The 25314-nt window shown below is 40.3% G+C and overlaps 1 protein-coding gene across 1 annotated transcript; it reads left to right on the plus strand.

Moving 5' to 3' along the window:
- The first annotated feature begins 1572 nt into the window (after positions 1–1572).
- LOC137915158 (unconventional myosin-VI-like) lies at positions 1573–23107 on the plus strand. The gene is made up of 31 exons (XM_068758600.1): positions 1573–1689; positions 3104–3173; positions 3251–3324; positions 3749–3878; positions 3966–4071; positions 4317–4372; positions 4463–4560; positions 4654–4818; positions 5406–5486; positions 7086–7266; positions 7647–7791; positions 8695–8852; positions 9155–9246; positions 9716–9788; positions 10804–10931; positions 11761–11856; positions 12352–12522; positions 13374–13412; positions 13562–13655; positions 13800–13930; positions 14115–14192; positions 14319–14448; positions 14838–14928; positions 15664–15814; positions 17344–17546; positions 17646–17724; positions 19275–19435; positions 20862–20965; positions 21958–22092; positions 22392–22613; positions 22908–23107. The coding sequence occupies exons 1-31, from the start codon at positions 1573–1575 to the stop codon at positions 23105–23107; spliced, it is 3759 nt and encodes a 1252-aa protein (XP_068614701.1).
- The last annotated feature ends 2207 nt before the right edge of the window (positions 23108–25314 follow it).

The raw sequence follows: 25314 nt of genomic DNA on the forward strand, positions 1-25314 counted from the left end.
CTTTTATTTGTTAAATTTAGCTTTCGCTTGAAGTGCCTGGACACCTCCCTTCCAGGATTAGGGTCAAACACTAAGAGGATTTGTGGCTACAGAGTCAAATGTACTCATGTGGGACCGGTTTGGGTTTTGTAGAGAGCAGATACTGATTATTTAGGTATATGCAAAAGGTTGTCTCCTTAATTCATATATTAGATAGTAGGTTTGCATTGAAAGTTTCAAAAGAATCATACTCCTGCTATGTGAGAAGTTCTGTATATAATATTTTGATTATAGCGAAATGTGTTGAGTGTCAAGCTTTTATTTGCTTAGTAATTTTGTAAACTGATATTGGGGTAGGGAAATGTCAGGGAGCTTTGTGATTATCACTCTTCTAGTCCTCACTAACTGCTGTCGTCTGGCACATGAAGGTTGAACCGTTCAGCAAAACAAGCCCTAATAACATTCGCAAATGAATGGAGCCGCATTTGGCAAAAAGCGTGAGTGTGTTGTGTGTGTGTGTGTGTGTGTGTGTGTGTGCTGATAACATTCAGAAAGTACAGTAATGGGTATGCGTTCCAATAATGTTGCTTCTACATCTTTTTATATGGTTTCCCGAGGCAGGTGTTTCCAGGTCTGTGGATAGAGATATAGAGAGAATCCATTGAAGTACTAATACTAAATACTTTTTATTGATTTGTCCCTCAGACAACAATCAAACACACTAAAACACTGATCTGGAAAAGGGACACGACAAGTTGCCACTTCCTTGTGCAGCATTACCTGTTGAACTTTGAGTCCTTGTTAAAGGCTGCATAAACAGTTTCCCAGTACCCAGCATTATGCTGCATTATTCTTTCTTTTGAAGAACATCTGCAGCTACCTGCTGCTTCAATTAAAGAAATACGGTATTTTAATTCATAGTATAGATAGTATAATGTAGTATACTTTAAACATTCATTCATTTCATTTCTACCGCTTTTATGTATGTTTGAGCAAAAACTGTTCCCAAGAGAGACAGATTGAAAAATGTTTCAGATCTTTCACAGTTCATAGTTCAGATAATCTATGTTCAACTATTGCATCCCAAAATCTCATAATTTGATTGGATTAACTGATTAAATTGACAGTAGGTGTGGGCATCTCTTTGTGTGAGTTGGTCCTATAATGAACTGGCGACATGTACAGGGTGTCCCCTACCTCTCATCTCACTTGTAACCCTGCACCCTAAGTAGTGAAAGAAAATGCAAAGTTGGAGTCAAGACTATGACAATATGAGCACATCCTGGCATGCAATTGACAATCAAGGACACAGCAAAATAAAGAAATAATACCTACATGATAAAGTTTTTGTTTTTTTCTGCAGTAGATAAATCACCAGCGCTGACAATAACTTGTCTTTGTCAGCTGATATGTAAAGGTGATGCATTTGGACCAACGTGGAAGTAAATTCAGTATGCTCTCTGCAGGCAAAATGCAAGGTTGTGTTCTGTATTTTACATTTCTCTTTTATGCTTTCCATTATTCATGTTGTCTCAATTCCCCCCCCCCCCCCCCCTGTCCCAGCATTGTGTCAGTTCTGACAAGAAGTAAGCCATGGAGGATGGGAAGCCAGTCTGGGCGCCCCACCCGGCCGACGGTTTCCAGTTGGGCATGATCGTTGACATAGGAGCTGACACGCTCACCATAGAACCTCTGAACCAGAAGGGCAAGGTGGGTCGTCGAGACACACAAAATGCACATAGGCACAAGCACACGCTCCATTCATGGCTCTCCATTTACAGTCAACTGGGAAATAGGTGAGGGACTGGCGTTTTTTATTTCAAATTGCTCTGCACATTGACGCACATTCAACGGGCTGGTCACAATATGAATTACCCAGGAATGTGCTTACAGTATAAATAAATGCATATTCTTATAAGCTCTGGTAGAAGGTGAAGTATTCAAGAACGATTTCTGTAGCTTTGTTTTCAATTTCAAGTCGAAAGATGTCGGCGAAACTATGTGTAAAATGTGAGAAACACGAGCGACCACACGTACAGAGGCATGAATAAATAAAGAGGGCGGCAGCAGGTGTGCTGATCGTGTTGCCTGGAGGGAGAGCTCATTAGGAGGCAAAGGCCACCTGCTGCACCTGAGCCGTCACCTGTCGCCAGCAGGCAGGCCTCCGATGTTTACAAGAGTGCCACATTGAAAGACTCATGCAGATAAGGTTTTACGACAATGAGCCGGAGAGTCTTGCTGTGAATCACGTCTTGTTCAGCGTTAGCTCCGTCCCATCCGGCGCAGAATGAAAGGGCCATTGAGTGCGCTGTGGAGCTCATTAGCGCCTCGGCTCCTGAACCCAGCCGCCTCTTCTTCTTTTTCATTTTACTGGTTGGGCATTTCTCACATTATAATTGCTGATAGGCATGTCCAGATTGAGCCATGGCCATGCAGCAGGCACACAAAGCGGCGTCTGTTTGTGCTCCCAATGTGTTTATAACAATAAAGCATGCGTCATTGCTCTCAAACACACAAGCTTAGTGAACATGGAAAGGCAGCAAAACTATTTGTTATATTGATATATGCTATAGAGAATAACCAGATCCAGAACATTGTGGGGCTTTAATAATGCTCTCTGGTCTGATTGATCTTACTGGTTCCTACCAGATCAGCAAAGAGCTCCACTATTGTCTTATTCCAATACTCACATACCGCATGCACTCATTTAGTCACTGGGGTGTTCGGATCCAGTTGCTCTACCAACAAATTATTCATTACGCTGCCATGTCTCCCCTTGTTTCTCTCACAGACAGCTTGTTCCGTTGAGCATATTTCCATTAAGTCAGACTCTTAAACAATAGTGTACGAATGTCAGTAACAAGTCTCGGTCGAGAACAAGCTGCACCAAAACGTTATTATTGTGATCTTTAAGCACGATGAATGATTCATGTTTATGCATGTTAGACTAGCTTTTTTATGATGTCTCATATGTCTTTTGGATGCTGATAAAAAAAAAAAAAGTATATTGTGTCACAGAGCATTTCAAATAATGAAAAATGCTGCAGATTAAATTTGTAAGGTTAAGTACCACATGTCCATCCTGTAGTAATACTTTTGATTAAAAAAGAAGCTTGTGTTGCAGACATTTCTTGCGCCGATGAGCCAAGTCTTCCCAGCAGAAGATGATGTCAGCAAATATGTAGATGACAACTGTAAGTCGACACATTATTGGATGCTTTGATTTATATTTATTTGAATTGTATTTACTTGTCTTGTCCCCCCCTCTCAGGTTCCCTTATGTACTTGAATGAAGCTACTCTCCTCAACAATGTCAGAGTGCGGTACAAGAAAGACCTCATCTATGTATGTTTTCTTATTCTTACGCTGTTAGAACAGGTATAAACTCTATGTGTATCTTATCGTAAAGTTAACCTTATCCAGTTGCATTATAAGCATAAATAGTAACATGATAGAAAATAGAAGCAGAGAGGTGACACCACCTCTTTTTTTTCCCTGGAGGGGCTTGTGCCAGGTGGTAAAGAGGGAAAGGAAGGTAGAAAAGGGTCATAAGGTCACAGCCAAACCCTGTCCCTTATCTCGGACACTCACTGGGATAAGGGACAGCTGTGAGATGAGAAAAGTAAGACAGAAACGACTTAAGGTGTGGCACGGAAGCCCGTTTTCAGCTCAGTTGTCTGCCATAATTCAATAAATTATTTCTGTGTTTTATTTATTGCTACTATATATGCCATGTTGCTAATCATACCTGTATTTATATCTCTTTTAGACATATGTGGCCAATATTTTGATAGCTGTGAATCCTTACTACGACATCCCCAATTTGTATGGCCTTGAATCGATCAAGTCATATCGGGGAAAGTCATTGGGAACGCTTCCTCCTCATGTCTACGCTATAGGTGAGAGCTGACACCGTCCGATCCCGGTTCCGTTCGGGGGTAATGTGCATAGCATAAGAAATATATGTTTTTGTTTTTTTGTTTTAGCTGACAAGGCCTACAGAGATATGAAGGTCCTCAGGATGAGCCAGTCCATCATAGTTTCTGGCGAATCTGGTGCTGGAAAGACAGAAAACACCAAGTTTGTTCTGAGGTATGAGCTGACACGATGCGCGCTTCATCCCACCTTCATCTCTCCTTCGCTCTCAGCTTTGGTCACCTCCTATCAGATCACGTCTTCACAGCATACAAAGCAAAGCAAAACACTGATTTAACTGCACCGCATCAAGTTCTAGTGAAGTTCAAACTTTAAATTGTGGATTTAATGTAGTGTCTATTTGATTATTTTCCTTTGTTTTACTGTACATATTTATGATTTTTTTCATTATATTCCTGCAGATACCTCACCACAACGTACGGAAGCGGCCAAGATATTGACGAGAGAATCGTAGAAGGTAATAAGTAATCAGCCAATCAAAACACGCTTATGTGCTGTAATGGAGGCAGTGGGATCATCATCTGTTTTTCCATTTGTAAAATCTCAGCTAATCCCCTTCTTGAGGCCTTTGGAAATGCAAAGACTGTCAGGAATAATAACAGCAGTCGCTTTGGGAAGTTTGTGGAAATCCACTTTAATGAGAAGGTAATAGATGTTGCTGATTGCACACTGCAGGCAACTGGGCTTTCGTGATTGTAATATTTGATTTAAGCACTGATTCTTCTTTTGTGTCCCCAGGATGCAGTTGTGGGTGGGTTTGTCTCGCATTACTTACTGGAGAAATCAAGGATTTGCATGCAAAGTAATGACGAGAGGAACTACCACATCTTCTACAGGCTGTGTGCCGGGGCGTCCGATGACTTAAAAAAGAAACTGCACCTGGACTCTCCTGACAGCTTCAGGGTCAGTCGTCCTCCAAAATGAAGCTGAGGACATTTGTAAAGGGACAGTCCTTTAAATGGTTCTTTAAAGCACATCATTAAATGGATGTTATGATTTCTTCTTCAGCATTTTGAACATAGATTGGCATTTATTTGGAAGCCCAATAGATGTCACAGAAGTCATTTGGTAAAATGGAGTAAAACTTCCCACTGCGACAAATTTATTTCCCTTTATGTACAGTAACCAAGTCAGCAGGGGCAAACCTGGAGAGCAAAACAGTGTTTAACAGGATCTTAATTTTCTTCACTGTGCTCTGCAAAACAATACTTAATGGAACAACTAGTAGCTCAAGCTGTTCCTTCAGGTGTTTATCATAGCACCATTATGTCAGGTCCCTGAGGCGACACCAGCATCAACAGAGGCAATTACTTCCCTTCCAGTCAGCTGTGGAGCTAAATTAGAAGACAGCAAACTAAATCTTTTTAGATGATGGAAATCAATAGAAATATCCAAATCAGGATTGCTCCCACCACTGAAATACATTCGTACTGTGAGTTTAATGTATTGTAGTACTAATACGCTTCAAAGGTGATTTTTCTCTGTTGCAGTACCTGAACCGAGGATGCACCAGATATTTTGCCAGTAAGGATTCTGATAAGCAAATCATGCAGAACCGCAAGAGTCTGGAGGTACCGTCACATTGTTTTCTGCATGCTTCTCTCTAATCAATCAACTTTTGGATTCTTGGGCAACATTTGCCTACTGTAAGCATATTTCTTTCAAGCGAAAATGAAAAGAATATATGGTAATGTAGCACAGTTTGATTTTTTTCCAGCACTGTAAATTATTTAGGCAGATTTTGCTTTCTTCTTTTCACAATAACAAGCGAGTGAGACACTGGCCTGAAAGTAAATCCCAGACCATATCCCAGGGGAATCGGCTGGAGACGTGGAGAAACATTCAGACCCTGGTTAATAAACAGATTTCATGCTTTAAAAGTAGTTCAGGTCTGTGTATTTGATGAATTATGTATGACATGAAACAGAACCAGTGTCTTGCCGATCTTCTCCACAAAGCCTGCAGGAAATGTGTAATTATTAGCAAGAAAAAGATAACGAAAAAAATGAATGTGTGACATGCCGCTCTCTCAGGGACTAATTATGCATGTTCATTTCACTTTTTGCTTAATTTCTCCTTTATTGTTAATCAGTTTTAGGTGAGATGGCGTTAAACAATGGCGTCGTTTGAGTTCTCTTTATGGATTTGCTCATTATTGAGGGAGTTGCAATAAAACTTTATTTCTTCCCCCAGAGGATGTTTATAATCTCTCTTTCTTGATTCTTATGCAGGATTGGTTTTTAGAAGTTGCACAGAAATGTTTTCAGCATTTGCATATCCCATTTCAAATGCAGGCTGCTAAGTTGAGTTTAGAAATGTTTAACATTTTTTGTTTGTTCAATTTCCATTTTCAACTTTGTCAAATAGTCCCTATTTAAATATCCCTGTAGGCCTAAAACGACCAGCAATAACTTGTTGATGAAAAGCCAAGTGACGAGTGCATTGTGTGTTGTCAATATGCAGTTAACTCAGTCATTGTGCATCTGTCTGTCCCTCCATGTTTGTGTTATATAGGACAATAAGGTGATTTCCTAAAGTAAACACACTTTGCATGTTGCTGTTTGTAGTGTAACCAGGAAGTAAGACCTCATGCTTCCTCTTCCTCTGCATGCCTGCCCGGTTTGGCCATGGCTGTTTGCTGCTTTGACAGGAAAATATAAAGAGTGTTTGTTTATTCAGCTTTAATTTCATAAAACAGATCTGAACAGTCTGTGTCTGTGTTTGTGTATCTGGCTTGAAGGAGTTCTATTTAGTAATTGTGGATAGATTTTTAATTATCATTGTATAATTGAACACCTCCAGCTTTCGCTCTGCATGCCAGTTTTTTCTGCTTCTGTCAGATGTATGTTCTTTTTTTTTATTGTGCAGTGGGAAAACTGCAGCTGTAGTTTATTGGACGAGGTGTTTGCAGTGTGCTGCTTGTTGTGTAGTGTGTAAAGTCCATGTTACAGTCAAAATATAGTGTATATATTAATGATTTAGCCTAGCCTATTGGGCCTCCTGTAAATCAGTTTAACAATGACTATACTAAATATTTAACAACATGGTATCAGTCGAGAATTTAAATGTCATTCAAGAATTGAGTAAACCTTGATATGAAGTGAATGTGGAACATGAATTCTCCGTTTCTCCTCTGACCCCGGTCTTTCTGACTTATTTGTGCTTTATAGCATGTAAAGCTTGGCGCCCTGAAGGATCCTCTGCTTGACGACCAGGGTGACTTTAACAGGATGTGTGTGGCCATGAAGAAGATCGGTCTCAACGACACTGAGAAGTTGGACCTGTTCAGGGTGGTTTCTGGTGTTCTGCATCTGGGTAACATTGACTTTGAAGAAACCGGGAGCTCCTCAGGTAGGACCGATGATAATCACAGATATCACTTACTGTATAAGCTAATCACCAAGATCTTTTATTGTCTGTTAAAAAGAGTTCATAATAAATCTTCTATGAACTGAATATCAAGCTGATTGAAATGAAATCGTTCATCAAATATTGGGACATAGAATTCCACAGCTGTGTGTTTTCGTATTAGAGCAGTCTAAACGTATTGAATTATGGATCTGTTTTCCTGGGATAACAATATCATTTGGTCTCAAACTACAACATTAAGCCGTCTATTAGAAGGAGACAATAAATAAATGCACTGACACAGAGGGAGAGAAATTATATTGGGTTTTTTTTGTTGCAGTATGATGATTTCCTTAGGCTTGTTTTCTTACTTCTCATTTCAGGGGGTTGTGTCCTGAAGAATCAGTCGGGGCAGACCCTGCAGTATTGCGCTGATCTGCTGGGTCTGGACCAGGATGATTTACGCGTCAGCCTCACAACCAGGGTCATGCTCACCACAGCAGGGGGCGCTAAAGGAACAGTTATCAAGTAAGACAAGCAGCAGGTAGCTTCTGACTCATTTTGACTTGTGGTGAAATTATTTTGTTGAGAAAAAGATATTCCATTTGAAGTCATTCTCTTGTAACTGTTGTTGTTGTTGTTTGAATGAACCGGGTAGGAAATCCATGAGCAAATTAGTTTTTTTCTTGTTACTAATCTGTAAAGATATTTAATTGCTCAAGATGATGACATTAAATCCAGAATCTGAATCAAACTTTTCTTTTTATGCAAAGTATTTTCTGAAAGCTCTATGGTAAATCTTCTGTTGAAAAAGAGTCACGGTAATATGATTAGAAGATGCTTTCATGTGGCTTTTGTTTTTACTTGTCTAAACTGTATTTAGTATTCAGTATTTCAGTATTTGCCCTGGTCTTGTGTACTTTGGTGGTGTTTGAGTGATTGGGCCAAGTTTGACTGATCAATATTTCAGGAGGGCCAGATGTCGGTCTGGCCTGGAAGTGTTTTCTCCACATAAATAATGTAGCCTGTATCTGTAGAGGCAGACGAGCACGGCTTCAGTACAGTAAAGGCCTGGTGTCTGGGGAGCAACAGAGGGGCTTGCCTTTGTCATCAAGCCCCAGATAATCCCCCCGCCCTTTGGAGGTGGAGGGTAACAGAAGGGGCGGTGAAGGTGATGGTGTCAGGAAGTACTGGGAATCTAACTACTTGAGACGACTGAGTTATCTACATTAGCTTCAGCATAGGAGGAAAATGTTGCTGTTTGAAGTACCTTTTTTTGTTAAGGTGAATGGGTGTCAAATTCACCCTCTTCCCAACTTGGACAACTGGGTCATCGTTAGGGGGACATTAAAGAGAGAGGGGTTTGATAAGGGACTAGTCTGTCCCAGTTTTGGACTGTCTCTCACTGCCCCAATTGTGTTTCTCCCTCAGGGTGCCTCTAAAGGTGGAACAAGCAAACAATGCCCGCGATGCTCTGGCCAAGGCGGTGTACAGCCGCCTCTTCGATCATGTAGTCAAACGAGTGAACCAGTGTTTCCCCTTTGAGACATCCTCCAACTTCATTGGGGTGTTGGACATCGCTGGGTTTGGTAATAAAATGTCTTTAATGCTCGATTAAATGTGGAAGTTGTGGAAACCAAATCTACACAGATTTGGTTTACAGATTCTCTGCATTTTTAAAATTCATTCATTCATGTTTCCATTGATTTGTTTGCATCTATTGAAGAGATGCTTGTCTGGAATTCTGCATATTAGTAACAACAACACTTATTTCATAACCAGACTAAAGACTATTAATTTCCTTCCACCAAGGCTTTTGCAAACATTCTCAATTTTGGGGCATTAATTGAATTACATTTTTTTTTCTGCTCCTTCTGTCATCGCTTCGCAGAGTATTTTGAACATAACAGCTTTGAGCAGTTCTGCATTAACTACTGCAATGAGAAGTTGCAGCAGTTCTTCAATGAGCGCATACTCAAAGAGGTATGCCAGCAGTGTGGGGGTCAGGGGGGGGGGGGGGGGGTTGTGTTATTTTACTTCTTAGACCTGGGAAACATGGCATGTTGTGCCACTCCTGTGCCAAAACTAATGACTCTATGAAGAGCCAGAAGGATTTTTCTTTTTGGTGCGCTAACCTCCTCTGTCTTTCTCATCTCTTTTTATTACTTATATTTTCCCTTCGTCTCTCCTGCCCTCTTTAATTAGAATGCTAATTTCTCAAGGGAGTCAAAGAGACTTGTTTCTCTCCTGTGATCTCTTCATGTTATTCTCTTCCAAGGTCTCCAATTAAGATGCTATTATTCTTGTTTAGACCTCTTTCACATTAACCGTGTGTTGATGTTTTTTTTTTGTTAGTTTGTTGAGATGGAGAAGAACTCGCTTATGATCAGGGAATTTTCAGAATGCTGTTTTTAGCTGTTGAATTTTTTGCCATTTGGCCGTGTTCGTGTAGGAGCAAGAGCTGTATCAGAAAGAAGGGCTGGGAGTGAATGAGGTGCATTATGTCGACAACCAAGACTGCATCGGTAAGTGTTTGTCAGCTTCCTTCCGGACACACTGTTCATCCTCATAGATCCCGCCACTGAAAATAAATGTCAACTCGTATACATAAAAAAAAAATATCGCAGGACCTTCTCCTTCTGACTTGAGCTGGTTTCACATGCCAGAAATCAAATCTACACGTGCAAGAGAGTGTACTGACCTCTACAACCAATCTGTATTCCAGCTGGTCTTCAAAAGTGAAATGGTCATCGAGTCTCTGTCTCTGGGACATCGTTACGATGAAGTTTACCCTTTTGAGAGCATTTGATGCAAGAAGAACACGATTTACTATGATGTGACTGTTTGTTGAACCCACAAACCGCAAAAGCAGTGCAAAATGGCAATCATTCGGCTGTGCCTGCTGCTCTGAGCGTTATGTGAAATTGGTGAAAATACACCTGTCAGGGCAACAGAAATACAGACTTCTCATTATCCAAGAAGCTAGCACATCTATGTGTCTGAAGGGAGAAATCATAATTAGTCTTTGTGGGTTTTATGGCCTCATTTGGTTCGGTGAGAAGCTGGCGTAATAATGCCCCTTCGTTTTTGTTGTCTTGTCCTCAAATGAATGGGATGAAGCTGTCAGTTTATCAAGGTGAAGCGCTTTGATTTGTATTTCAAAGGCTGCGATTATTCAGGTGCAAGGTTAACTGACAGCCATGAATAACACTTATGACTTGCAAATGACCATTTGGGTTGGTCATTAATTTGATCATCATCAATCTCCACGATTTATGCACACATGCTTGTTCATGCAAATGTTGTCCGGGGTCCTTGACTATTAGATTATACTCCAAACACAGGATGGCATGAATAATTCATATATTTGCCCAAATGAGCATCTAGTTACTATACATGACTGTGCATTCATATATTTTGTTGTGGCCTCAACGATCATCTGTTGTTAATTTGTAATATTATACATGCTCGTTAAGAAGTATTTCAGACTGTACGCTGAAGTGAACTCATTACTGCTACATATATAATCATTGTTCCCAGACCTAGTGGAGGTGAAGCTGGTCGGAGTGCTGGACATACTGGATGAAGAGAACCGTCTTCCTCAGCCCAGCGACCAACACTTTGCACTGGCTATCCACAGCAAGCATAAAGACCACTTCAGACTGACGGTCACACCTCCGTTTCTGCTCTCTCGTTCCCTCTCCTCTCTTTTTCTCTTTTCTTTGTGTTTTCTTTCTCCTCCTGCCTTTGCTGCTCCTCCAGTATTCTGCTATCATCCTCCTCCCATGTGCACTGAGCTCTTTTGTGAGACCAGAAAGCCGCACAGCAGTTTTGTCATTGCGATCATTTGTACTTTGCCTCTTTTTAACAGCAGTATTGTGAGTGACGCACAATCACAGTGCCTCCCTCTGTCTCTTGTCACTGCCGCTATTGTTCGCCCGTCCGCCTTTACCGTGAAATCCTTTTAGAACTGTAGCCTTGACACCATTTCAAGCTTAAGATTAGGCTTGACTGCACATTCTGCTGCAGGAAAAATTATTACTCATATAGATTATTTTATGTTCTCACTATAATCTGAGGAATCTCTCTCTGCGTGTCGGTGCAGTGTCTTCTTAATTCACCTTGAGAACTGTCCGTTTGATCTACTTCAAACCGAATCATTTCTAAAGTGCTGTGAGTTTATCATAATGTATCATGGTCATCCTCCCTGAAGAAGTCTTAAAAAAGCTGGCACAATTTATTTTCCATCCTGAAAATTGTGCTATGAATGGTTTTCCACGGGCCTTTATAGCGAGCCTGCTTGAATTCTGCCTTTCTGTGTTGGATTTCACTTCATTGATCTGAATGTTTCATTCTCTGAACCAACACTCTTTATTCAATAGTGGTGTAGACAAACAAGATTCTGCTGGAGTGCTGGCGGTGGTTGGAGTGAAATCAATATATATGTTTTAGCACTGTCATTAAACTTGATTGGGGCTTTCTGCTTCTCCCACACAGGTTCCCAGGAAGTCCAAGCTGGCCATTCACAGGAACCTCCGGGATGACGAGGGATTTATCATCAGGCACTTTGCAGGAGCCGTCTGCTATGAAACGGTAATACTTAACACAGATCTCACGATGTATGTCTGTTGGTGTTGAGTGTGTTTTAATATTTTTTCATGCCAGTACTTTAATTATATCCTAAATAGTCACCAGTTTAGAAAGTAGAGTTAGGAGGAGGTAAATGTGAATAAAATAAAATGTTAAACAGATGTTAGGCCAGCAGCTAGTGACTGTTTTCTTTCTTGATCTATCTTTTAACATTTAATTTGCTTGAACTTCAATAAAAACTGCTTGCCTTGACTTGCAAGTCATTCAGCATGCTTCACATCATTAATAATCATGAAGCTATCGTAGTCAAGTTGTCTTCTTGATCAAATAATCACTCAGTTGCCAAGGTTTTTGTTGCCCTCGTATAAACTGTCACAACAATGCATCACTTTTACTGAGGTTGCCTTGGTGATAAAGACGAAGGCTATCTTCATCTGTTTTTGCATGTTTCACATCTGTAAAAAAAAAAAAAAGTGTTCCACTGCTGTGCTTCCTCAGACTCGATTTGTGGAGAAGAATAATGATGCCCTCCACATGTCTTTGGAGAGCTTAGTGTGTGAATCAAAAGACAAATTTGTTCGAGAGCTGTTTGAGAACTCCACCACCACCAAGGACTCCAAACAGAAAGCGGGAAAACTCGGCTTCATCAGCGTCGGCAACAAGTTTAAGGTCAGGAAGTCTGTTGAAGTTGGTGGTTTATTCTTATGCATAGTCCCTCAACGTGAAATACGACCTCATTACGTATTTACAGTTTATGATAATACTTCTAAACTTGTATTCTATATGTTATTGCAGTTTCTCATTGGTTATATTGTACAGCACTATTAACTAAAGATGTATGAACAGCTCACATTCTTTCATTATCCTTTCTATATTTACAGACTTTTCTAACTTTATTCTGATCTGTTCTGTTTTTTTTTGTTTTGCATTTCCACTGTTCTTCCAGTCCCTCTTCCTTCTCCTTGTTCAGGGATCCACTTTCTTAGATTGCTTCCAGTCTCCCATCTCTTTCCTCTCCTTGATGGATAAAGTGGGATAAAGTCAGTGTGAGGTGTAATGGAGAGGTGTTAGAAAATACATTGGGTGAAACGGCAAGAAAAAGAAAAGATTGAAGCACAGCGAGGTCAGCCAGGAGTATACATCACGTCTAGCCACAAGTCTTGTTTCAACAGCAAAACTCCAGATACTTAGTTTGACATGCAGGTTCTTCCTTGCTTTTATCTCTTATAACTTCCTTGCTTTTATCTCTAATGATCCAAATAGTCAGAGATGTTTGTCTTTCAAAAAGGGATCTCTAAATAGGATGTTTTTTACGGTGAGGAAATATGTCGAATGCTGAATTATGAGTCTGAAATATAAATAAATGTACCCTGCCTGTGCATGAATGTTTTCTCCCTTCACTCACCGTCAAAAACGACGTGCATCACTAGTGCGTGCTTTGAAACATTTGCCGGGGCCATTTTCATCAAAAACACAAATAAATCTGAATAAATAAGCTTGCCCTCTTGTTGTGCACACAGACCCAGCTGAACCTGCTGCTGGAAAAGCTTCGTAGTACTGTGAGTAACGTTAATGTCAGTGTGCCCGTTCCGTTGTCTCGCTATGAAGTAAATCATCCTTTACTCTGCGCATCATGCACTGGAATGTGTTACATTTGTAACTCCACTATTGCAGCACACATTTGTTTTATTACCGTCTGTGTGCTTAGGGCTCGAGCTTCATCCGTTGTGTCAAACCCAACCTAAAGATGGTCAGCCGCCAGTTTGAAGGAGCTCTGATTCTCTCACAGCTGCAGTGCTCAGGTAGGACAAACACACTCCACCTCCACTGAGCTCGTAATGTTCCATTCAGAGTCAGCTCACCCTATTTTACAGTGTATTCCGATTCCTTGGGTAATCCTCTTTTTCATTAATCAACTTTTGGTTGTTTGTGTTTCTATTTATTAGGTATGGTGTCGGTGTTGGACCTGATGCAGGGAGGCTTCCCCTCCAGAGCCCCCTTCCATGAGCTTTACAACATGTATAAACAGTACATGCCAGACAAGCTTACCCGCTTGAATCCACGACTCTTCTGCAAGGTGGGATCACAGAAATGAAGCATTTTTCTTATTCAGTGCAAATTGTTCCGCTGGGTTTAAATAATTAAGATAATCTGTTTGAATTAAAGCTTAATTACATAATTTAAAAGGCCTGTATGAGCACAGGGGAATCGTTAACTATATACAGTGATGTAATATAATGTTGCTGTGTCACCGTCTCTAGGCCTTGTTCAAAGCGCTGGGACTTAACGACAACGACTTCAAGTTTGGATTGACCAGAGTTTTCTTCCGCCCTGGAAAGGTCCAGAAAAGTCAACAGATAATTTGTTAATGTTGCCGATCATTACGCAGAGTCCAATCTGTAAACTACATGAATCATACCTCACTCTCTGGGGGGGGGGGGGGGGGGTCTGTGTTCTTGCATCAGTTTGCTGAATTTGACCAGATCATGAGGTCTGATCCAGACCACCTAGCAGAGCTGTTGGAGAAGGTCAACACTTGGTTGCTGTGCAGCCTTTGGAAGAAGGTCCAGTGGTGCAGCCTGTCTGTCATCAAACGTAGGTTCAAGTGAAATGATTTTGTCAGGTCTGACATCTATGAGGAAATCATTTTTCACATGTTTTCATTGGTGATTATTTATGCTGAAAGCAGCAGCCTCCGATGAGGCGATCTAGTACTTATAAAGCAGTTCCTTGAACCTTCACGCTCTGTTCTAAATCATTCATTTCCACCAACAACACCTGGATTCTGCTCGTTTGAGAAAAAGGATCAAATTAAATAGCATTACACTTAAAGTCATTAAATTAATTTGCATATTAATTTGCACTTTGTGAGTCTTTTTTAGAGAGAAATAATTTTAATGGTCAACACCTTAACACCTCAGCCACCACTTTTATTGTTATTATACATTTTGTTTGAATCTTGTCCTCCTTATTTTTCACTACAGTTCGGAACAAGATGAGTTACAGAGCTTTGGCATCCATTAAGATTCAGAAGACGGTGCGCATGTGGTTGTGTAAGAGGAAGCATAAGCCACGGTGAGTCTCTGGCTCACGTAACCAACACACACACAGATTTAAATGCATGCATCGATATTGCCACCCCATGCTTTCTTTTTTTTTCCCCTACAATGTCTTTATGTGCCGTTTATAGAAAGTGGTTCACCCTCGATACTGTTTGATGGCTTTGTCTCATTGTGCACTGATGAGTTCAAATCAATCTAGAAAGCCATCTTTGGAGAAACAATGTTAAACTGTGCTACTTGGAGAAAAACTGCAAACTGGTAACATTTGGGGGAAAATTACTTCTGTAAAAGTCATCCAGTTGATGGGTTTTAAAATACTGTAGTATTTCAGTCAGATTTTCATGTTGAGTGGCAATTCTTGTTTCACAAAGATGCATGGGGGAATATTTTATACCAAGAGACACATGCATTTCAGAAATGTTTTTTGAGGGAGTAAAATAGATTAACTTTCTTTTGGTGAACAAACAACAATATCACAAATTATTCAAGTCAAAGCAGAGCTGTAAGGGACTGCTAGGCTCGTCCCACATTATCATATGTAATGGTCAGGAAGTGGAAGTTGTGTTAATAAAATATAAATTCCCAAATCTCATTTGATTGAAATCATTTTTATGTCCCGGGCCAGGACTTCGATCTGGATTATGATTTAAACAATTACTACAGGACAGAAAATGTGGTATGCCTTAATTTCACAAAATCTCCCCCTGTGTTTTAAAATATATTTTATTTATTTTACTCTCTCTCATAGCATTGATGGTATGATGAAGGTCCGTAATCTAAAGAAACACATGGAGCGGTTCAACGAGGTGGTGAGCGGGCTGAAGGAGCGCAAGCAGGAGATGGCCAAACAGGTTCAGGAGTTGGCCGCCTCCATCGACGCTCTGTTAGCAAAGATAAAGGTAAGATGTCTGTGGAGGAGTCGGGAGGTCTGACTCTCTTTATCTGTTTCATACAATGTGAGCAGTAGGGTGCACGTTAAACATTAAGTGATCTGCTTTATATATATTTATTCTTACAGCCCACAGCTTTAAACCTGACTGCCTACAGTTTATCTGCTTCTTTACATCACGCTCTTGTACATCTAGTTCTTTTCTTCTGTTTCATGTCCCTCATTCCTTCTGTCAGAATCAGTATTTGCAATTGTAAGGGATTTCTAACCCCTCTTCTGCTTCTTTTGTTCTCCTTCGTGGGTGCGTAGTCAATGAGGAGAATGTGGATTAAGATTAAGATATTTACTGTATATAATTAGCAAATCAGTTACAGTTGGTTCAGATAATCAGCGCTGAGATTCAACCATGTTCCTCGTGTCTGTCTCATGGTTGAATGAAGATTCTTCCTGCTCCTTCATCACGTCAGTCCATCCCCTGACAGTGGAGCCTCGCCCCAGCCAATCTAAGCCCTTGTTTATCTGTGTTGTGTGACGTCACTAATGAGACGGTCAATGGAAATCAGTCATAGCAATACCAAAATTAATGTCGTGTTTTCCTGGTGTCATGTCGGCATGTAATCACGTTGTGGAATCCCATCTGGTATGTAAATTCCCTACACAATCAACTCAGGATAAAGAGATTATCCAGGTGATAAAGACGTTGTCTCATTTCCAGTAGAATAATTTAGATGATGCTCTTTTGCAAAATTATTTAACATCTTTTGCAGCATTGTCTGTCTCATACGTACCTGTCCGCATGGACCCTGCAGGTTAATGCCGCCAACACAAACACATCTACATGCTATGCAGAAATCTGGACAATGCATTCTCCTATTATTCTGATTTATTCTTCTCTGGCATAACCTGCATGCAACTAGCATGCATATTCAGGAGGCTGATAGATGAGTGGCACCGAAGCGCCTGTGACGCCTTGCCCTTTCCTTCCCCTTTACCCCACCCAGCCTCTCTGCATTTCTTATTTTCCCCTATTAACCTATTAACAGCCTCACTGTCAACACTTGTAGCATTCTGAATCATTTGAAATTGCTCTTGGCGAGGCAACGCTGAGTGAATAATGCATGAGATGTATAGGCTTGTCAGTCAGACTACAGGGACAAGGCCTTGTCATATTTCCTCACTGTGCCAGCCTTAGAGACTTCCACTAATGAATCTTCACGTTACGGTGACCTCTTCTCAGACCGCCAAATGTCTAACAAGCATAGTGGGGGATATACAACTGTGGCTACAGTGTCAGTCAGTGCCTTCCTTTCTTACCACATGGGAAGTTTGTGCTAGTAAATGACTCACCTCACAGAGCGTCAATAAGCTGATTAAAACATCAGTCCAGAGGTTATCTCATCTGTTTTTATATTAATAAGAATGCAGTAGTGAAGGTTTTCATAGCCTTAAGGCTAAGACATTTTAGAAATATATTGTTTAATTTAATTTCCCATGATCTGCTGTTCTCATTTATTCTCTTGGGTCCCGCAGAACACAGAGAGTATGACTCGGAAAGAGATTGACAAAGAGTACCAAGGACTGGTGAAACGCTCGGAGCAGCTGCTCTCCTCAATGCAAAAGAAGAAGCAGGAGGAGGAAGAGATCGAGAGGCTGAACAAAATCGAGGAAGAGATGGAGAAAGAGAGGAAGAGTAGGGAGAAGGAAGACCAGCGACGCAAACAGGAGGAGGAGGACAGAAGGCTGTAAGTAGAGCGGGCGGTGGCGATTATCAAGAGAAATGTTGCAATGCAAAGTGAAAGGTTTGAAACCAAAAGATATCTGTCGGCCTTTAAACATTTTAGGAAAGCAGAGATGGAGCTGAAGAGGAAGCAAGAGGAGGAGGAGAGAAAAAAGAGAGAGGATGAAGAAAAAGTGATACAGGTTTGAAACAATTTTAAATGGTTTAATTATTAGTTTGCATATTACCTCACAGTAAATGAATTGTAAATTGGAATGATCAGTTACAAATCATCAGAATAAGGGCTTCAACAGATGAGACGCCTTCAAAAAGTCCAAATCTACAAGATTGTTTTGCAAAGATTGCCAAAAAAAGATATTAAAGATGATGAAATGGCACCAAATTCCTAACACAGCAGTTACTGGCCTCCACCCTGATGCTGCAGCAGGACCATTAAAGCCCTTCTCTCAGGCCGGTAGCACCTCCTGAGCAATCAATGAGGAGAACACAGGAGCAGAGAGGGGAAAGGGGAAAGGGATAAAAAAAAAACACAGGGAGCACAAACAGCCTTAAAGTAAATCACAGCAAACTATCGGTATGGTTCTAATGTTTCCTCTCTGTGGCCGACACGCCTGCTCCTCCCTCAGAGGAGAAACATTTGTTAGCTCTTTAATCTCCCGGCAACAGCCGGATCATGACATTGATCAGATCATCCGAGGATTCCCCACATGAGCTTGATCGATGAGTTCGTCCTTACTGAACTACTTTATCCTCCTTTGTCCTGTGTTTTATTATCACCTTTATTCATCCCTGCCGGTTGCACTAACTCAAATTTACATTTCTTGCTACCTCTCTCCTTTGCGTTTCCTTATTAACACACACACCTGCTCCTCCTAAATTCTGCCAATGCATTTCACCTTCCATCCCCTATTCATCCGTGTATCACACCTTCTGCACATCTAAAGCCCAAACCAAGTTGGACATTTGCATGCTGTCTTTTTTTTTTTTTTTTTCAGTGTTGACACCGTTGACACAAGCCGCATGTTTCCAGAGACTCATTGTAACGTTTGTTTATTCGCAGCTTTAAAGTTGAAAGGTGTGAAGTTTCTAAAGGTATCTGCTGTGACTTCGATTTATTATGTCCTTTGGTATTTTTTGCTATGTCAAAGGTTATCCTAGGACTGTGTACTGCTCCCTTCAAACTACGTATCATGATGTCTTTGAACTTAACCTTTTTTCACCAGCCTCTGCAGGGTTTATCTTTTTAAAGGGGAACATCATTCTTTTGAACCAAATATCACAGCTGCTGATTGTTGCATTTTATATTATGAATATTATATTCATATCTGCAGAGGCATCTATATTTAAAGCATGGATTTCATTTGTGGATTTTAATAGGTATTTCTTGATTAATATTAAGTGTTTTTTTGGTTTGGTATAGTTCAATTTGTGTTTATTTTCTATAACGTGCAAAGAAAAAAAAAGCTGTACAATAAACGTTAGTAAAGCCTTAAAATGCCCGTACTGTTTTTATCTGCTGCATGTCCTGTTATGTCTAGACACAGACCCAGTAAATCTTTATTAGCACCCTACAACCTGGATAAATAGGTTTAATCAGGCTTGGGCACGCAGCAGAACTCAAGTTATTATGAAAGATCTTGCAGCCTGGGCAGCATTAGTGTTCAGACATGCTCTGGGTTTATGTAGGTTTTCTAAAGTCACATTAAAGTGGAAGGATCGCGCTTTCTTACAGGCGGAGCTGGAGATTCAGCTGGCTGCGGAGCGGGAGGAGCAGGTGCAGCGCACCACCATACTAGAGCAGGAGAGGAGAGACAGGGAGTTAGCCATGAGAATCGCTCAGAGCGAGGCGGAACTCATCACCGAGGAGGGGCAGATGGATGCAGGCCTGCGCAGGTAGTGCATACATGACACTAGTTTCATGGTTGTGTGCAGTAAGCAAGCAGTGTTAACAAAAACGTCCAGGTTGAGCCAAACCTTTTGACCTAACCATGCATGCGTAACTGCATTATCCCCTGTTGCTGTGTTTTCCCCTAGTGCTGAGTCTTTTTCAGGTCTTCTTCCTATCTCTTCATCCTCAGCCAGAGCCATGTAAGATATCACCTCGGCGCAGTGTCTGTTTCTGTCCGTGTCCAAGTCTACCACAGAAATAATCACTCCCTCTCCCACACTGCCTGTCCTAAGATCTGTCATAGTCCCAAATATCTCGGCTGCTTAAAATAGGAGCAGTTTTACACCAGCAATGCAAAGCCAACATAAAGGAATTAGATTTTAATAATTCACCAAATTCAGATTTGTGACTGTGTGTTTGATTTTATGTGGCATAAATCATCAGAAATGCCATTTTGAGGAGAATTATATATGATTTGTTTCACAGAAATGATGACACATCAAATTATGTGTGAAAGATGGATCAGAATAGTTTTTCACAAATCATAACAAGATTTTTTTTTTTTGATTCTTATTTGGCTCTGCGTCACATGAGCCCCTGAGGCAGATGTTGACGTTTTACGCATTTCTTTTCGGCTTTCTTGTTCTGTCTAATAATTAAGAAACGTGGGTCAACATCTAAGCAAAGCACCCATCCTTGTCCTGTCTTGATTCATCAGCATCACTCACTGCCACTTGCTTCTCAATGCGGAATCAGTTTCATATTTCCAGAGAGGATGGATTATAACTGGTAATTGTAATCTGGATTATCATTTGAGGATTGGTAATCCTCTACTATGAGACAGCGGAGTTAAATCCTTCCCCTTATTAAATTAGCCGGCTCATCTCAGCAGGGAAGCTGAACGCATGGCTGGAATGAGCCCAGGCTTCCTGCTGCAGACATTTGAGTAGTTGCTTTTCGTCTGGTTAATATCTTATTATTTCTAAACCATCTTCTATTTCACATTTTGAAAAAACCTGGAAAGAAAACAGCAAAAATGCCAGCGGGCATAACCAGAAACTGTCATGTTGAAACATGATGTGGAGATTCTGTGCCCCTCAGCTCCCTCGCTGACCAGCCAAAGATAACGATTCAATCAGTTGAAAGGAAAAGGTGAAAGGTCTGTCTAACAGGGAGTGATATATGTAATACACAAATATTGATTTCCATTAATATTACTCTATTTTGGTTGCCTTGAAAGCTCTACATCCTGCTAACATGGAAATAATTGGATTCAGTGTAATTACACACAAAATGTTACCTTACTTGCATTTTGTTGTTGTTTTTAACTAGGTATGGATCGTAGCATTGCATCTATTGCATCTATAATGATGTCCCTGATTGTGGAAAAAGGAAGCTCCCTAATCTCACACGTTTCTGTTCACTCGACAGGGGTCCTCAGGTACAGGCGACCAAAGCTGCTGCCGGTGTGAAAAAGTACGACCTGAGCAAGTGGAAGTACGCTGAGCTGCGAGATGTCATCAACACTTCCTGTGGTGAGAAATCGCAAATGAGTTCATCGTGACCATGAGCTGAAGGTCAACTGAACTCAGTGTGCACTGAACAAGCCTTGAAACCCAGATAAAGGTGCTGGAGTCTTGGCAAAAGAGTACATGAATCATCCTTTTTCCCCATTGTCTTTTTTTTTTATCCATTCACTTTTCAGCAGAAGCTCATGTTTTGGCAACAAACTATTTTTTATCTGCATATTTCGCTCTGTAATTATTGTAGTAGCCATGCGAGGGCTGAAAAGCTGACACTACTGCAGAGCAGCGTGTTGATACAAGATTTGTTGCCTGAAAATTAAAACGCTTTATCTGTGGAGGTTCAATGTGCTGATGATTCGTGCTTCAAATCATCAGCACGTGTTTTGGTGGTGGAAAAAGGAAATTATTACTATTAATCATTCCCACTTCTTCCCATCCAAACGTCTCCTGGGTCATGAAAAGCATATGTCTTTCTGCTGGTATAATGGTCGATGCCTTTGTAATTACCACAGTACACAGTATTCTGATTAGCCTTAGGAACCATGATATTCCCCGCAGGATTCCAAGGACATCTGGCTAATTTGTGGAACCCATTTGCTTTGGCGGTGCTGGAGATGTTATCAAAAGGCTGTGAATGTCTCTTGTATTTCATCACTGTGATGAAAGCACTGTGCGAGGCCAGAAGCTCCTTGTTATACTGTATCACATTTTAAATTGAGATTCTACAAAATTAAACATAGTGGTGAACAGATCTCCAAAATATTTAACTTCATTCTCCAAATGGTTTCAAATATTTTGCCTTTACTTGGACTGATACAGTTCAACACTTAAGAATAGTTTAGAATAAAAACAAATTGAAAATACTTAATCTTTTCATTTTTATGTTTGAACTCATTCTATTTCTTTATATTATTATAACTATTATTTTTATTTTATTTTATTGTGTTTTCCATGTTGCTTGTGTAATTTCTTTGATTACTCCCTGGTGTCATTTTTGACAGACATTGAGTTGTTGGCAGCCTGCAGAGAGGAGTTCCACCGTCGTTTGAAGGTATATCATGCTTGGAAATCCAAGAACAAGAGATGTAATGATGACGGCAGTGACCAGAGAGCTCCTAAGTCTGTCACTGATTACGGTCAGTGGAGGTTATCGCTTTTATTTCATCCCTTTCTTTATTGGAACTTCTCCTTCAGATATCTGTATATGAAAAAATGCAGCAACATAAGCTTACTTTAAATTTCACACATGTATTGTTACTGTTTCCACTTCTCCCCTTAATATGATTGCTCTTGAAATGTTTAGTTAGCCTTTGTGTGTGGATTCTGTTCTTGGCCTCTGTTTCTGCAGTTAACAAAACATGCGAAAACACATGTATTATAAAGTTCTACATGTGTAAGACCATGTGATTGGCTTAAATAAATCATCCCATTGCAGCTGAACAGAACCCGGCTCCTCCGATGATGATGGCCCAGCATCAGGAAGTGGCCATGAACCGCCAGCAACGTTATTTCCGCATCCCCTTCATCCGACCTGCCGACCAGTACAAAGATCCTCAGAATAAGAAGAAGGGCTGGTGGTACGCTCACTTTGATGGACCCTGGATCGCCAGACAGATGGAGCTTCATCCAGACAAACGACCAATTGTGCTGGTTGCAGGTAAGTCTGCACTTTTTTGCTTTTGTGTGGGTTTTTTTTTTGGGGGGGGGGGGCATATTCCAGAAGAGTATGTTTACAAAATCCACTTCATGCATTTTCCATTTTTAAGGTTAATATTTTGCATTTTGAACATAAAATCGACTACCGTTCTTTTTTTTTTCTCATAAATCCAAATCTCATAAATCATCCAGTGATGCCTCTCAGGCGCTGCCGGTATAGACTTTAGGAAAAAAAATGTCTAAAGATATTTAACCCTTTATACTTTTCTCTCTTTTTCTTTTATCCAACACTCAGGCAAAGACGATATGGAGATGTGTGAGCTGAGTCTGGAGGAGACCGGTCTGACCAGGAAGAGAGGCGCGGAGATCCTGCCCAGGCAATTTGAAGAAATATGGGAACGCTGTGATGGAATTCAGTACCTCAAGAAAGCCATCGAGAACAAGCAGGCCCGCCCGACCCACGCCACCGCCATGCTTCAGAGTCTCCTCAAGTGAAACCAGAGCAGAGAGATAAGCGCTCAGCCTCGAGTTTGGTCTTGGACCGTGACGCTGACAACCTCACAAACACCCACGGGGAGAAGTGTGTGTGTGTGTGTGTGTGGTCAATGGGATACAATATGTAGCCACAATCTCACTGTAGGCACTCGTATGTTGTTTATATTCACTTTTTATAGATCTGCTGTGTAATACTGTTGTGTTCAATCTAAGCGTGAATGGAAAACCCCACAAAATGCCTTGAATTGCTAAATAACTGCACAACACCACCAAGGAGGTCTTAATAGATGCGTAGCCTCTCAATCAATAGGGAACAGAAACTCTGGAGAGATGCTTGTACTTTAAATGTAAAACTCTTAACTTCCAAGTCATGCCTTATCTTTAAGCTCTAATATCTGTTCAGCATCATTGCATTTTTCAAATGAGGACTACTTAAAAGGAATAATAAGAAAAAAGCTTTTGCCTACCGATAAAGATCTTCAATCGGAAACAGAATAATCTTGAATGTACAAATAGTAATATTAGTAATAGATTATTTATTCATTAGTCCTACAAATTAAATAAAAATCTTTCCTGACTGCCCACATAATTTGTTTACTGTTGAAATACATTTTAAAGAAATCTTTTTTTATTCTTATTTGCTATGCAAGAAGGAAATGGGAGATGTAGAAGTTTGTTTCAATGTTTGCAGTTTTAATTTGTGAGTGTGTGTTGTGTGTGTGTTTATGTTGTATTTTATTAAGATGATTACTAGACTGTGTCGGTAAATCAGGAGCCTGTTAATCATCTGTTGACCAATGTGATACCTGCAGAGGATCAGGCTTGAGATGCAGCCACGGACTACCGGTAACTCTTCTGTCAGATGTTGCTCTTGGATCCGGTTGGACGTTGGCCTTTGGATTATCTTGGAAATAAATGTGATTCCTCGTGCGCTTCATTTTTTTTTTGTTGTTGTTACTATAGAAACAATTAATTGGTCAGTGCTCTGTAAACTAATCTGACATCCTAACAGGAAGAGCAGCTAATCAGATTAGACAGTAGATTAATTAAACAACAATGCCTAATGTACTGCTGATCACTGATCTGAGGCACACATGAAGTAAAGAGCTGGATTAATCTGCATGGATATGTTAGGATTTACTTATTTTATAGAAATTAAAGCCAGTAAACAACTTGTCTTCTAGGCTTTGGATTTGATTTGTCTGCAAAACATTTCTATCCCACAAAGAAGATTAAATTCATCCTGTAACTTGTCAAGAAATTATTTTTTAATTTGTCACAAAAACAAACCAAACATCACGTTTAAATGCAAAATGTATTTAAAAAAAAAAAAAAAAGGTTGAACTGCCAACATTGCTGGGAAGACAAATAATATTTCTATAAACACAACTTTTACATTCAATGTCTTTTTCGGCTCAACAATAGTGAAGGATAACAAAATATACACCATTTCTACATTTTATACCGGCGTGTATCAGTTTGTAAATAAGCACCTCATTGTGAGGAAAAACAACCTTTGCCAAGGGTTAACAGGAAATGTTCCTACCTTTCAATTATAAAATAAATATTAGGTTCAACATTAAGACAACCTAAATCCACTTTAATATCCATAGCTCTCTGTCTAATTAGACACAATCACTATGAACCACATTTTAAACACCTTTTTGGCTGGACTACCGTACCATGAAAGTTGTAATCAGTCAAGCAGCGACTTCAGTCTTTTAGTTCTTTTATCAGACAACTGTTACTTCAAAACTTTCGCTATCCGATGCCCTCAGAACGCAGCGTGTCCTGCATTCGCTCGGCCGTCGCCACGTCTAGAGAGCAAAAAGGAAATGACTTATTTCAGGTGGAATTACACAATAAATGATAGAAGACTCTTTTTTACTATATGTGTTAGGTGTCTGCTTCATATAAATCAAAGAAAACGCTATTAAAAAGGCTAACATTGACACTTTCAAAATTGATTAATTCATTAATTTTCCAACTGCTGTATCCGGGACCGGGTCACAGGTATCCCTGGAGCCTATCCCAGCAGTCTACGGGCGAGAGGCGGGGAACAAACTGGACAAGGCGCCAGTTCATCCCAGGGACTTTCAAAATTATAAAAAAAAATTGCAAAACTTGCATTTTAAGTCGTGTTAAAGTTCTGACATGAGCGCTCAAACATCTGGTGATTTAATAAAAGTGATTGTGACTGTAAGGAT

The sequence above is a fragment of the Brachionichthys hirsutus genome, unplaced genomic scaffold, assembly GCF_040956055.1.
Source record: "Brachionichthys hirsutus isolate HB-005 unplaced genomic scaffold, CSIRO-AGI_Bhir_v1 contig_588, whole genome shotgun sequence".
In the NCBI taxonomy this organism is placed as follows: Eukaryota; Metazoa; Chordata; class Actinopteri; order Lophiiformes; family Brachionichthyidae; genus Brachionichthys; species Brachionichthys hirsutus.